Here is a 16,285-nt window from a genome sequence, read left to right as displayed (position 1 = left end):
GTAAATGCCTACTTATCAGTGAAACACCTCAGTTCCCAGCAAAATAGATAACTCCTCTGTACTTGATTTAGTTCATATGTCTAACATAGTACTAATTTTATTGTATTGTAATGATTTTTACATTTCCCCTATTTTAAGGTCCTTAAAGGAAAGTCTCTTTCCCTGACAGGTAACAACATCCCTGACCTCATGAAGTTTACAGTCTAATGGGAAAAATAACCAATAAACAAAAGCATATTATGTATGTATACATATGTACATACAAACACACATGGACACACAGAAAGTGTGAGAGGAAGCAAAAGTGCCTGAGTGCATGAGAGCAAAAGGCAGTAGTAAGTACAAGGTAAGATGACACAGAATAATGGGGCTGCTGTTTAAGAGTCACCAGAAAAGTCCTCTCTGACGTAAGCAGAAACCTTAATGAAGAGAGGTCAAATGAATGTCAGGAGGAAAAGCATTCCAGCTAGAGAAATAGTAAATGTAAAGGCTTTAAGGAGAACTTGGCATATTCAAGAAATATAGTAAAGAATGTGGAGTAAATCATCCGTAAGAACTCTTTCCATTTGAAATATCTGAGTCTATGAGAAATAAAATATGTTGGATGATGCTTTTTGAACTTTAAAGTACTGCTATGTACCAGAAACCTAGGGACAAAAAATACTTAATTGTTCAAAATGAAGTCAATAATATTTTGAAAAGTAAAATATTTGCTTTGGTTGACATTAACATTTTGTTGATAAAAAGAAATTTCTAAATCTATACATTTTTAACTGACTTATATTCCTAAGTCTAACAGCAGGCAACAAAACTGATTTAAGTAATAGACAATATGTTCAATTCAGTCAAGTGAAATCTGATCATAAAAATTACTAACACTCACTTGTGTATGGATAGATGAAACAGCAACAACTTCAACATTAAAAACACCTTTGTGGTTATCTACCCATTTCATGCCAGGGAGAGGAACCTATAAAATATAAAATACAATAATCACAGATACTTAAGTTGATCATAAACTCTGAATACAAATTTTAAAATTACAGTATCTTGATGAGAAAAAAAATCTGTGAAATATATTTTTATGCACTGTAAATTAATGTAAAACTTATGCTTAATTCTTATTACAAAATCAAAGTTTTCTAGATGAAGAGGCTCAAAGAGCCAAAAACAGAAAATATACATTCAAAATTGCATCTTCCCAAAGACATATCCCTTTATATAATTCCAAATCTTCCTCTAGGAAAATAGTTCTATACATACCCTTACATAGGTGATATCGCAGATATTTTACAACCTGTTTTTCACATATTACATTGTGAATCTCTTTTCGTATCCACAATATCATCTTAATGGTTTATAATATTCTATTTTCTTTATTTTAAACACTCCTCTTATGTTTTAAGGGCTTTAAAATATTCATAAACCAAGAAATTCTGTTTTACAGATAAGAAAAATTTTTTTTTGCTAGAAATTAATTAAAATCTATACTAATAGCCTAGGTGGTCCTCCCGCCCTCACGCGACGCCCTCACATCATCCCAAAATGGCCGCCACAAGATGGCCAGCAGGGGAGGGCAGTTGGGGGCCATCGGGCCGGCAGGGGAGCAGTTACGCGTCAATCAGGCCGGCAGGGGAGCAGTTAGGGGCAATCAGGCAGGCAGGCAGGTGATCGGTTAGGAGCCAGCGGTCCCAGATTGTGAGAGGGATGTCCGACTGCCGGTTTAAAATATTTTAAAATCGGCAGTTGGACATCCCCAGAGGGTTCCCAGATTGGAGAGGGTGCAGGCCGGGCTGAGGGACACCCCCTCTGTCCCCAGTGCACAAAATTCGTGCACCAGGCCTCTAGTGATATAATAAAATCTTATTTTTAAAAGAGAGTACATCTGTTCTTTCTATTCTCCTGCTAAGTACTGCCAAAAAATAGAAGCATGGATAGAGGAATGCAGACAGGCAAGGAACCTCAGGAGGGGAGGAAGTGTTTCCTGGGTTTTATTTTTGCCTGCTATATCCTGGACTAGGTGCTAGAGAAGCTGTTGAGCCAGAAACATCAAAAGGAGCAGACATACAAAAGCTCCAAGAAAAGTCTGCTCTCTTTAGTCAAAGCCAATACTTGCCCTACTTTGGCAAAAACAAATTGCAGTCCCATGGCACCTCCACAGGTTGAGTGGGGAGCCTGGGTCTCTATCCTCAGCTAGCTGTAAGGAGGTGCACAACCCCACTTCTTCCCACACACACTGGGTGGTATCAGAGAAGACAGAAGGGGGGGATCTGATCCCAGCCCAGTAGTATCCCCACCAACTGTGGTGTCAGGGGAGGCCAAGAGGAAAGCAGTAAAAAGGTGCCCCCCACCCCATAGCCAGGGAGCTGTTAGCACAGCCTAGTGAGAAGCCTGAAATACAGGCTCTCCCTCACCCCAACACATTGTTACATGAGGAATATTGCCGGGGTCCAGCCCCAGTGGGTCCAGGGGTCCCCAAAGGCGTGGACGGAGTCGGCGAAGATGGAATGTCACGGAGACAGCGTTCAGTTGATCAGCAGCCTAGCCAGGATCTCCAGCCAAGTTCTGGTCTCGATCTCCAGAGAGGTTCTGCTTCGGATCTCCAGCCAGGTTCTGTGGCCATGTTCCCTCGCTAGGTTCTCCAGCCAGGTTCTGTCTGAGATCTCCAGCCAGGTTCAGTCACCAGGTTCTAGTCAGGTTCTCTTGCCAATTTCTGTAGTCAGGTTCAGTCCAGGATCTTTTACCATGTTCTCTCCAGCGAAGTCCTTCTGTCTCTAGAGAATGTTCTGTGTAGGTTCTGTCTCTCTTGGTCCTGTCTTCTAAGTCCTGTCTCCTAAGTTCTGTGTTCTAAGTTCTGTCTCTTTCTGTCTTGTTACAACTGTATTTATACCAGTTGATTCAATCCTATCAATCTCTATTACAAAGGTTAGGGCGTTTCTTATCTCCATTCCAGGGAGAAAAGATTATGTAGTTTAAGCATGATTGCTCGTAGTTAAAGTGATTAATTACCCGCCTGGCACTTAGTTGAGGGGTTTTATTCCCTCCCTAACTTCAGGGGAAAATCCTTACCTGGGGAAACAACCTTTCTCAGAGAGGAGACCTTGGTTAAAACACATAGTGCCAAGAAGGTGAGCAAACACTTTAAGAACAGTATGCCATATATGCCAGGTCCTTTGAAACAGCAAGGATGGACCGGCTCCCGGCAGAATATGGACCTTTACCTAGTAACAGCCCCTACCCCCACTGTTAAAACACAAGACGTAAATAAGATCTAGAGTCGTGACCTAAAATGTTCATCCATTCTAATAAAGAGGGAATATGCTAATTGACCCTCACACTGTCACAAAGATAGCGGTGCCCACAGCCACAAGAATGGTGGCACCCAGTCCCCTCAGCCACACAGGGGTGGCAGGTGCACACCTGGGGGCGGGCCCGGCCACTCTGCGCACCTGCCCCCGGAGACCCCCAGTCCCCTCAGCACCCCAGCCGCCCAGGGCTGGCCCAAGGCACAGGCAAGCCTTGGATGGTGGCTGCCCAGCCTCCTAGGGCCGCCCGAGGCTTGCACTGCCAGCAGTGGCAGCAGCAGCAGCAGAGGTGTGATGGGGCGTCACCTTCCCCTGATCGCCGGGTTGCCTCCTGCCCCTGAGGGCTCCTGGACTGTGAGAGGGGGCAGGCTGGATGGAGGGACCCTCCCTCCAGTGGATGAATTTTCATGCACTGGCCTCTAGTGATATAATAAAAAATCATCCATCATACCAAGAACCTGGCAAATCTCAACTTAAATGCGAAAAAGACAACCGATACCAACACTAAGATGATATCAATGTTGGACAGATGTGACAGAATTTTAAAGCAGCCATCATTAAAAAAAAAGTACAACAAGCAATGATAAATATCTGTGAAAGTCATGACAAAATTATACACTCAGCAATAAATAAATAAATAAATAAATAAAAGGGTTTCTTTTCCATGGTTTCATATTTTTATGTGCAGAAAAGAAAATCAAATAAAGCATGGTTCTCAACCTTCTGGCCCTCAAATACAGTTCCTCATGTTGTGACCCAATCATAAAATTATTTTCATTGCTACTTCATAACTGTAATGTTGCTACCGTTATGAATCGTAATGTAAAATCTGATATGCAGGATGGTCTTAGGCGACCCCTGTGAAAGGGTCGTTCAACCGCCAAAGGGGTCGCGACCCACAGGTTGAGAACCACTGAAATGAAGTTAATTTACTGTTAAATAATTCAACATAAATATGTATACATGCAATGTCTCTATCGAGGCAAATAATACAGATTTAGAAATATTTCTGGAAAAAAAGAAAAAGTGAATTTAAATATCTCAAAGCAAAAATCAGTACTGGCTCTATCAGCCCAAAATACTGTTTTCAGTTACCAAAAAAAAAAGGACACACAAATAAAGTGTGAACACATACTTCTTTAAAAATAGCGGTTTTCAAAGCTTGAAATAAGGACCAGCAACACAAACATGATCTGGGCACTTGTTTGAAATGTAAATAATTAACACCCCTCCCAGATCTACTGCATCAGAAACTGGGTTGAGTGGGAGTGGAGGGAGTAAGGTTCAACAACTGGTGTTACAACAAACTCTCGAGGTGATTTTGATGCTTGCTAACATAATAATTGTCGTCTTAAAAAATTCTAACAAGCAGTGTGGTAAAAGGAATGGTGTAATAGTAGCAAATATTACTTTAATACTTTTTATGTGTTTGGCACCATTCTAAATGCTCTGCATGCCATTAAATCATACAATCATCAACACAACCCTTTATTATAAGCATTAATTATTCTCCTCAATTTACAGATGAGAAAATTCAGACATAGAGAGTGTAGTGCCTTAGATCAGCCTGCTATTATAAAACACCATATGCTGGGTGGCTTAAACAACAGAAATTTATTTTCTCACAGTCTGAAGACCTCAAGTCCAAGATCAAGGCACCAACATGGTCAGTATCTGGTGATAAACTCCTCCTAGCTTGCAGATGGCCACCATCTCACTGTGTCCTGAAGAGAGAGCAAGCTCTCTGGTGTCTCCTTATAACTAATTCTATCATGAGGCCCCACCCTCATGACCTCATGTAAACTCAATTCCTCTCAAAAGGCAAATCTCCAAATACTATCACATGTGGGAGTTAGGGCTTCAAAATATGAGCTGGGAGTGGGGACCACAATTCAGTCCATAACAGAGAAATTAAGACACTTGCCCAAGAACACACAACTGGAAGTGGTGGAGCCACGAGTAAAACCCTGGTAATTACACCACACTGTCTTTCAAAGTATATGAGGTTTAAAATAACAAAAATGCTCACAATTGCACAGCGCTTCAATAACTAACTTTGCTAAATTTGATGTATATTTTCCAAACTATTTCCCACACAATTACTGATGTATACCTACGTACTAAGTTTGGTCATCGCTATATTGTTTGTTTTTACGTTTGTTTTTTTAAAAATATATATTTAATTAATTTTTTACAGAGAGGAGGGGAGAGGGATAAAGAGTTAGAAATATAGATAAGAGAGAAACATCCATCAGCTGCCTCCTGCACACCCCCTACTGGGGATGTGCCTGCAACCAAGGTACATGCCCCAGACGGGAATCGAACCCGGGACCCTTCAGTGTGCAGGCCGAAGCTCCAGTCACTGAGCCAAACTGTTTCGAGCTGTTTTTATGTTTTATTCTAAATATCCTATTGGGATATTAAAATCTATATCATTCCTCTTACAATTATACCATTCAATGTATGGATGTACAAAAATTTAATTAAACATTAAACTCTTGGTCGATATCCAGGTAATTTCCATGTTTTATTTTTTGCTAATACCAATAATTTTGTATTTTTTTCTATTTAATTCAAACAACAAATATTTACTAAAGTCTCTACCTATTTTTCTAGGTTTTGGGGTTTCATGGTAAACATAAGGTCTACTCTCAGGCAGCTGACATGAATAGAGAAAAACAAGTAAGTAAATAATTTCACATTGTGATAAATATTAAGTAAATAAAATTGGATTAATATGATAGAGTATATCAGCAATATAGAGGAGGAAAGGGTCGAAAGTTCATGAAGTGAAGAGAGACCTTTCTGAGGAGGTGCTATTTTATATACAATTCAGAAAATGATAAGAATCCAGCCATGTGAAGAACAGGAAGAGAAGATGATTCAAAGACTTGGAGGCAGGAAAAATTTTGGAAGAAAGTCTAAGTACAAAGACAGGCTGCAGTTATGGTAAAAGACAATGCTGGAGAGGTGGACACGCCCTCAGATCATTCAGAGATTTGAAGGTCATGGGAAAAAAATCTGGACTAAATTTTCAGGACAACAAAAGGCCAGAGGAATATTTTATTTTAATCAAAAGAAATACTAAATCTTGGTAATATAATGCTGAATGGAAAAAGCAAGTTCCAGACTGATTGGCATGGCTCAGAGGTTGAGCGTCGACCTATGAACCAGGAGGTCACGGTTCGATTCCAGATCAGGGCACATGACGGGATTGCAGGTTCATCCCTAGTGTAAAGTGTGCAGGAGGCAGCCAATCAATGATTCTCTCTCATCATTGATGTTTCTATCTCTCTCTCTCTCTCCCCCTTCTTCTCTGACATCAATAAAATATATTTAAAAACAGACAGAAAAAGAAAAAGCAAGTCCCAGAGGATTACATACAAATAATAAATTTTTGTTAAATTCATAACATAAGCAAATTAAAAAATGTATTCTTTAGTCACACACAAAGTTGTTTTTATGAGGCCAGTTTTCAAAATAATGTGAACATACATAATGCCACAGAACTACACACTTTAAAATGGTAAATTTTATGTTACGTATATTTACCACAATTTTTAAAAAAGAAAGCTAGTTTTTTATAGAGGGGAAAAAGAGTATGGGATGGGGAGGAACAAATAAATGATGCAAGTTATTGTCAATGTTCTAGTTCTTGGATTGCATGGTGGATGCATCATTATTTATTATATTATTAAATAAAATAACAATAAATTGAAAAATGTAAGTATCCATATATAGATTTAACCACTGTGAAGTTTAGAAATATGCTATATGAGGATATTTGCATACTTATGCAAGTATATCTGTAGAATAAATATTTAGAAGTATAATTAATGAGATAAAGGGTATGTATATTTTTTCATTGTGACATATATCAGGCAAAAACAATCAAACAAAACTATTTTAAGGTCCAAGTGACTATGATGAGTGCTGAATGCCATAATCCTACAGAGGAAAAAAAAAATCTGTTGACAGACTGCCATGCTGGTCTCTATATCTATCTTCACGAATTTTGTAAGTATGAATCTGCTTCCTGGAGCCCAATAAACACTGATCCTGAAAAGCTGATGACACTGAAGTGAGGTAAAGTCACCAAAGTACCATCAGTCTGTTGAGGTACATTGGTGGCCAAGGTTTTTCTCTCACCCTAAGGTTCCAAAAGTTATTTAACAAGAAAAAATCTAATGTTAGGCATTTTATGCTTGAGGTATCTGTGGAATATCCCGGTAAAGAAAAATAACTGGCAAAATACGGATGAGCAGAGATGCAGATTTAGGATTCATCAACTAACAGTAGGTGTCAAGAACATCTTGATTTTTGTACAAGTTATACACTTTGGGAGTACCGTTCACATTAACTGCAGCCAGTGGTCCTGCCTAGGAAGAGTACTTATAGGTTCAGAGTGAAAGGAACATGAAAACTTAAGGGGAAAATAGTTATCAAGAAAATGAGGCAAAGCAAAGCCACATAAAGGTTTACCTTCCTTTCTACCCAGTTTTAAAAAGAAAATGATTCACTGATCACTAGAAATGGTCAGTCAAATATCATAAAACAATAGTTCACTGGTTACAGATAGTTTACCAGTATCTAAGCATGCATATATGGCAAGCCTCATATTCTAAGGCCCAAAGAACTACTGAAGTTAGCACGTATCAGAAGGTCTCTGACCTTCAAACAAAGCTCAACCTCAGCCAGGAAAGTAAACGAAAAATTGCGTTAAGCAATGACCTATAAAAGTTCAATGTTGAAATACTTATCTTCACATATTTAAATTAAGCACTAAAACCAGTAATATTTACTATTTTTTAAATAAAAGCAAAGAATATATATTGTTATTTTAATATAGTAGTTAAAATATACAAAAGTGTAAGCATTTTTAATCAGGTGGTTTATCTCAGTATCAATCAGTCATACTATATGTCTATAGTCAAATCCAAATCATCACCATATTTTTTATATACGAGCATACACAACATAGCTAAAAGAAACCACCAACTTTGCTTTTAGAAAGCTGACCTTGCATTTGCAAAACATGGAAAATCAAAACCATAATTTCCATAAAATCCTATTTTCTTTCAAAATACTTCCTTTTGAAATACAATGCTACCCCTGGCACACGACTAACTTATTTACTAAAAAAAAATGTGTTCATGAAAAACTAAATGACAGATTAGGGAAGGAGGGGGAGAGTCATATTTTTAATTTATACTATCTTTATTCATTCATTTAACACGTTAAGCGCTATGTCAGTCACCAGTGACTGACACTGTACTTTCTGTCCGGAAGACAAAACAGGCTGGGCGCTTAACGATGATCACAGACAACCTCTCTGAAGAGGTGGCATTTAAGTGGCTACCTGAATGAAACGGAGAAGCAGGCCTTATGATAAAGCATTGCCAGCAGACAGAAGTGCAAAGGGCCTGGGATGAAATGCTCTTTTCATGTTTGAAGAACAGCTAAGGTGACTGTGCTACATGGCTAGAGCAGAGTGAGATAATAGTGAGAAATGAAGTCAAAGCAGTAGCATTATATTGTTTCTTCTTCTGTTTTAAGAAATAAAAACAATACTAATTTATTTGTGAATACTTTCTGAGTTCTATTCTGAAAAAAATTCCACCAGGACAACATTCACAATACATATTTCAGATTAATGTTTATATTGATGGTCAACACATTAAGTGGATTGGTAATCATCATGTAGTAGTTCTCTCAAAGGGCACTTTGGTTTTTGAACAGTGGCTACTGATTCTTGAGTGAGATTTTTCCAATGTTTTTGTTTCTTTCAAGTCACATATAATCATCAAAGCTGCTAATGTCTCTTAAAATAAAGCACTATATTTATAGCATATTTATAGCCACTTTATTTTCACATATATGATCAATGATCAGTAATTATAAAAAAATTTCTTTAAAAAGTATTTTAAATCTGTTCTCCCTCTAGCCTTGTAGTTAAATATTATCTACTAAAAGAAACATTTATTTAAAGAAACTTCTCGTTACAATATAAAAGTTTTCCAAATGTATCTTTTCTTTGAGTTTATTTTCATGTATTATTATTTTAAAATGAATAAACTTACATTTTTTAAAATAGTATGAAAGCTTCTTAGTATTCTATAATTTTAATTATAAGAGGAAAATAATATTATTACTTCATTATCAACATACTTATAAACAGAATCACAAGGTCTTGTTTGAGAAAAACACCTTTGTAATGAAAACCCATTTCGTTCAATCTGAACAATTTCAACGTGAGAGATACTGACCTCAGGAGACAGTACAGAATAAGCCTGTGGTGGTTTTTCCAGTGAGACCGGTAGGCAAAACTGCCCAGTCTTTAATCGTCCATTCTGAAGCATTGGTATCCACTTTAAAATAAAAAGGAAACAATATTCATTTAAATTGTTTTTAAAAGTAATTGCTTGGAAAATCTGTTTTAAGAACTGAATACGAGCCACATTTGTCTCACATCCCCAAACACCAAAGGGATTTAATTATGTAATTATGAGCTTTCATAATTTCCCCAAAGTTTCCCTGACAATAATTTATTAAGAATGATCCGTGAGATATTATTAGTACTAACTATACAATTTTTAAATCTATACAAGGTCCTTTTAGCCAAAGGAAAACTGGTAGTAAAAAAAGGCCACAGAGTGTATCAATATTAAACTGGGATAGCAGTGTCAATAGAAGAAAAAAAAGATTTGATTAGATATGACTGTTGAAAAGAAAATTTTCAAGTATGAACATGAATTTATTTTCTTACATTTAGCAAAATTCATGTCACAAACTGCAAAAGACAAAACATAAATCAAATGTTGACTTTTCTCTATTGGGTGGAGGCATGAATTTTCTAACAAAGTAGTAATAGCATATTATGATGTCCTTCATCTTCGGTTTGCTTTTGCAATTCAATCATAATGATTTTTCAAAAAGTACTCAAGGGTTTGCCTTTAATTAAAGTAAAAATATATTTAATTGACAAAAGTCCTTTTTAATCATTTTACATTCAAACTATTCTTTTCTGAAGAACCCTTAAAATTATTATATTTATATTGTATAGTTGGGTAAACATAATAATCAGGACTAACACCTAATGTTTAGATTGTTAGCCAATTAATTACATTAATGAGCATTTTATTGTTATAGTGATCCTTCCTAACCAATGTGGGGAATCAGATAAGAATTATTATACCAACTACATATATCTTAAATATTGTACTAGTTTTAAGATCAAAGAGCTAATTATTTAACAAAAATATACTTACTGTATATCCAACAGGAGTTTCAAGAGGAGTATTTTGTTTTTGTTGACAACTAACATGATAAAAAGTAAAAAGCAAGTGATGATGGTCAGTTAAAGTAGCAGGGAGTTTAACCTTGATTTCTTCATGAAAATCAGGAGACCTTCATACAAAAACAACAAAACAGATCAATAGTCAGCAATTTGTTCAAAGTAAAGAATTACTGAATTTGTATATTTGAGTAATTTTAAAATTAATTTCAGGATTCATGCTTAATTTTTCTTCTAGTCCAAATATTTTTCTTTATTCCAAAATAACTAACTCCTACTTCCAGATGAGGGAAATGTCACTGTTTCTAAAATTTCTCCTCCCATTTTTATTAATGGGCTGAGTAATCCTATTATTTGAAAATTCATTAATAATTACCACCTTGATGCTGAGACCTTCATCAGATTGGAAACTATAAAAGAGGAGACTAGGGTAAGGCTTTCTATTATTTCTAGGACAATTCTGATACACATCACATAAAAATAATATAGAATTTTGTAAGTGTATATTTTAAAACCATACCAAAGAAAAACATTTTTCTGTTATAGGAGTACAGCTTCAAATTAAGACTAATTTATATTACCCTTTTGTAAAAAAAAGAAAAAGGTAACTTTAGACAACTTAGTATCATGTAGGGCTCTCTATGAAATGTCTTACATCAATTATCCCATTGCTAAAGAAATAAATGATGTTACCAAAACATTGACTAACAGCTCAAAGAAAATAAAAAAAAATCAGGGAATACACACAAATTACATTTGCTCCACATTTTAGAAGTGTTTCCAGTCATTATAAAGAATACAGCAAATATATTTGATCAAACCAATGGAATTTTTGTCTCAATATCCATTGAGAATTTTTACAGGAAAGCATAGCTACTATTTATTATATAGACTTAAAAGGGATAGAATCTTAGCATCCCAATCTTCCAGGTTGAGTTAGTATCTCTCAGAGTTATCTTCAATGAAAATGCATCCAAACCATAGAGCTCCAACTACCTTTAAAGAGAAGGCTGTTCATCCAAAACCAAGTAGGGTTTTTTTCCTCTGATGCTTATAGGTCAAATATTCTTTTCAAATAAGCCTCAAAGTGCTAAGGGGTGTAGATTCGATCACAGAAATAGTAAGTGGAATGAGGCTTTTAATACCCACAAGAAAGACAGCCAATGCTAGCCATCTGAGAATTTGATGACTCTGGTTGAGTAAAAAGATGCTACACATCTTATTACTGATCTTACTAGTCATCACTGAATTAATGAGAAAGTTTAATTTACTAGCAATGTTACACTATACTGTCATTTAAATTCTGCTAATGATAAGAACAAAAATAAAGACTTAGCCACAAACTGAGATACGTTTAGAAATTACTACTTTCTTTATCAATATTTTTCCTTGTATGGAGTGTTTTAGTTAATGTCTTTCTTTAAATTGTATTATGTGAAGACTGTTACAGAAAATTAAACATCTTCCAATCAAGCAAGTGAATTGCCCACCTTTAGGTTAGGCATTGTATTACTTTTGTGGTGGGTTTAAAGATGAACATAAAAAATAATTACCCTCAAAAATATATAATTTAGTAGAAATATAAATAAAGTGGGGGTTGGCAAACTATTGCACACAGACCAAATCCAGTCATCTGCCTCATTTGTTTAAACTACAAACCAGGAATTTTTATTTTTTATTTTTACACGGTTAAAAAAATCAAAAGTATACTGGTTCACTTTAAATATTATATGAAATTCAAATTTCAGTGCCCATAAATAAAATTTTATTGGAAGACAGTCACGCCCATTGATTTGCAACTTTACTTACTTTTGAACTACAACAGCAGCGCTGAGTAGTTGCAACAGAGACCACACGGCCCACAGGGCCTAATATATACTATCTGACCCTTCGTGGAAAAAGTTTGCCAACTCCTGGGATAGAGCATATGAAGTTAAATGCTTCAAGAACAGAAGTCAACAGATTTCTTAAAATTTTAGGTCAAGGAATTATATTTAGGAAGAGATCTATAATATGGGCCTTAAAGAATGAGTAAAAGCTCAGTAGGGAGAGGGAATCTGTATACTAGTATAATAGAAATAAAGATCCAAGAAAGGCCCAGAAATAGGACAGCACAAATTATGTTTGGTGATGAGATAGGAAGAAAATCATCAAGATGTAAAAGAAAGATACTTGAATATTAGAGAAATGAATAAGGAAGGCAAAGATGTCTTAAAGTTTGAGTCAGACTAACTGGAAAATTGGTGGTACTACTAATAAAAAGAAAGATAGGGTCAGGAAGAGGGCCAGGAGAAAATACATGGAAATTGGAAAAGCAGCAGGGAATCCAAATGAATATGCCCAATAGGCCATCAAAAATACATGTCTGTACCTCAGAAAGAAGGTTCTGGCTAAAAATAAAAGTTGTGAGCAGTACACATAAAGGTAAAAGTAGAAGCATTTTCATTGAGTGTAGGTCTGAGAAATACATAAAATTATTTAGGAAGAGAATAGTAGGGTTAAGGACAAAACCTTAGTTTTTTTGTATGGAATGTCTGTACTTAAAAGAAAAGAAAAATTGAGAATAATTACTACAGAACACTTTCAAAGAGATAGAAGGAAATGAGAGAGGGCTGTAAAAAAAGGTGAGAAAGAATAAAGTTTTAAGGAGATCAGGGGAAAACATGCTGCACAACAGCACTGGAGAAAGACTTGTTCTGTTTGTTTTTTAAGAATAGAAAACCTAAGCTTCTTTTTGACAGCAAGAGATGGAGCGAATGAAACAGGAGATTGATGATGCAAGCGAAGGGATAACTGATGAAGTCATATTCTGGAAGAAGCTGGATAAGATTGTTTGAGAGCAGATTCACAATGAGCAGGATGTGGGCCATTACTGCCTTTGAAACGGAAGGCAGATCAGTGCAAAGATATTTGAGGTGAAGGGCAGAAAAGTTGATGGATCTTAAGTGGGATGGACTCAACTTAATAAAATAGAAAAGCTAAGAGTAAAAGCAAACAGAAAAGAGGTAGCAGCTAGAGGAAGGGGAAGAAAAACTTAAAACAGCTACTGCATAATGAGAGAGAGGGTAAAAAAGTGATGACAAAAAAATTCACAAAAAGTTATCTTTTGGGGCCAAAAGAAGATAAAATAACTATGAAAGTATTGATCGGCACAATTTTGTGCTTTTTCTCCAACAGCAGTCAATTAAAAAAGAAAGAACAAAAGCAGAAATTTAAGGTTATCTAAAGTTAATTTCTCAAAGAAGTAAAATGGAAAGGCACCAATTTAAAGGATTATTGGATGTTGAAACTATCATCAATTTAATTGACTAGTTTCAAGCTTAGTAAAGAGTTAAGTGAAGCTGCAAAATGTTAGGGGGATATAATAGGGAAAAGACTGAAAAACCAGAAGCTACAAAGATAATCAATCATAATGTAATAAAAATGAAAGGATCAGATAATTGGACAGAAAAGATGTTTTGTGTATAAAATCTCTTATTTGAGATGTATATAGAAAATATGGATCCACATATTGAAAATTATAACTGTGATGTCAGCTGTCTTGAATTTGCACATTCAGTGCAGCAAAGCATTTGGGAAACACACTAACGTGAGTGCTAACAATGCCACTGAGAAGTGAGTAACTTTGAAAGAAATATTTGAATTCAGTACCTGTTATGATATACTACGGCTGTATAGGCTTCCTTTGAAAATTCTGAACAGCTAGATTTACCAAAGATTACCTGTAACAAATAACAGCATGTTGAAACTTTGTTGTAATAAATGTTGGATGTTTCATATCTATGTAAGAATTTGTCTGATTTAATAACTATTTGAGAACAATGGGCAAAATCAGCCCAATGAAGAACAATGTGCCTACTGACGATCATTAATAGGTTCAATTGCTTAATTCTAAATTTCTTTTCAACTATAGACCCATCTGACATTCAAACATTCAAAAAATTTCTATCCATTATATTTATATATATTGGGCAATGAGGTACATTTCTTTCTTTTTTTGAAAGAAGATAATTCATCTTAAAATCTGGATACAGCACATCATTTGGAATTTATATAAGAAATATGGTCCTAAAATAGTGGCATATATCTACTATACAAATTGGTGGCTTCACCACTAAGACAGCAGTCATTCTGAAAGTCAAATATTTATTATTTATAAATGATATTTAAAAATCCTATTTTAGGTATCCTTTGCTCCTAGTACTACCTGCAAGCTACTCTACAATGGAGGGGAGCTCCATTTTATATTATTTTTAAAAATTTATCCTTATTGTTGAAAGTAATACAGATCCATTTTATATTCTAACATGTACTTTAAAAATCCAACATATCAAAAAAATACAATACTACTTTTGAAGAAGGTTTAGCAGTAAAATAATACAGTCTTATATATCTGCCTCTTGAATGCTAACAGCAAGTGGTGGTTAATTAGGGCAGCTGATTAGAACATTGGCTTAATGATGTCATCATCACAGTTATGATTCCAGTGGGAGACAGGTAGGCTTGCAATGTTATCTAGCCACGGATTAAACTGTTATGTCTGGCCAGCCATCTCTACATATGCATGAATAGGAATGCAGTCCTGTCAGCACACTTTCATCAACACAACTGGTAAAACAACTCAAGTGTATTCCTATACAAAGGGACTAATTGGCACCATCCCAAAATAAAAAGAACATATTAACAGGTATTTTGTCTCTTTCTGCAGTATCTCAAGCTGGCCCTTTTATTTTAAGTGTATTTAAAGTGTAATAATTATGACTCTCCTAGAAAACTCTAATTTAATCAATTTGCTAAGAATACTTCACTATATTTTTATAAAAGGTTGTTCCAGCCCTGGCCAATGTGGCTCAAATGGTTGGAGTGTCTTCCTGTACACCAAAAGGTGGTGGGTTTGATTCCTAGTCTGGGCACATACCCAGGTTGCAGGTTCAATCTCCAATTGGGGGCGTATGGAAGGCAACTGACTGATGTTTCTTTCTCACACTGATGTTTTTCTCTCTCTCTTCCTCTCTCTCTCAAATCAATAAAAACCTATTATCGGGTAAGGATTAAAAAACATTTTTTAAAGATTGTTCCAGTGCCAGAATTAGAGTTTATGGTTTTATCACACCGACATTATATGATCAAAAATTATCTTAGTCTTTATTATTTTTAAATAAGCAAACAAAAATGTGTCTGTTTATATACTTTCAAACCAACCACTCACATAAACATAAAAAACATTATATTTTCATATGACTAATAATATACAAATAAAGGAACATGGTACCTTTTTTTCCCCCATTGAGAAGCTATCATTTTTCACAGAATAACTCATTTATTTTCATAACATGAATGATTTACAGTAGAATGTATTCCTTTTTTGATCATCGATATGTATGTTTAATCATTCATCAATATGAATGGAGCATCAATTATGTACCAAGCACTAAGATAGGCATCAGGATATAATCATGAGTAAGACATGGTCCTTGCCCTCAAGGAGCTCACAGTCTAGTGGACATGATAAAGAAATCAACATATAATCATAAACTTATAAGGCCCATAACGGAAGTAAGAAGATGCTTCGGTAGCACCAAAAGGGTGAGGGGTGTAACTGCAATGTGGCTGGATGCAGCTAGGGTTCTGTAGAGGAGGCCATACAGATGGTAAGACAAGGAAGAGTTTGTTAGGCAAACAGTAA

General features: G+C 35.6%; 1 protein-coding gene across 8 annotated transcripts in view; it reads right to left on the bottom strand.

Annotated features, from left to right (window-relative positions):
- DOCK7 (dedicator of cytokinesis 7) overlaps positions 1-16,285 on the bottom strand; it is a 185,941-nt gene that overhangs the window by 82,498 nt on the left and 87,158 nt on the right. For 7 of the 8 annotated variants that reach the window (XM_059689327.1, XM_059689325.1, XM_059689320.1 and 4 more), the window contains 4 exons: positions 14,251-14,321; positions 10,574-10,712; positions 9,572-9,673; positions 884-970 (listed from right to left, as the gene is read on the bottom strand). In XM_059689327.1, the coding sequence (XP_059545310.1) occupies positions 884-970; positions 9,572-9,673; positions 10,574-10,712; positions 14,251-14,321 (399 nt within the window). Of the gene's footprint in view, positions 1-883; positions 971-9,571; positions 9,674-10,573; positions 10,713-14,250; positions 14,322-16,285 lie in introns of those variants that run through there. The other variant, XM_059689328.1, reaches the window with a different exon arrangement.

Source organism: Myotis daubentonii, chromosome 3 (assembly GCF_963259705.1).
Source record: "Myotis daubentonii chromosome 3, mMyoDau2.1, whole genome shotgun sequence".
Taxonomy (NCBI): domain Eukaryota; kingdom Metazoa; phylum Chordata; class Mammalia; order Chiroptera; family Vespertilionidae; genus Myotis; species Myotis daubentonii.
Note: the sequence above shows the minus strand (reverse complement) of the source record. Positions and strands in the feature narration are given on the sequence as shown.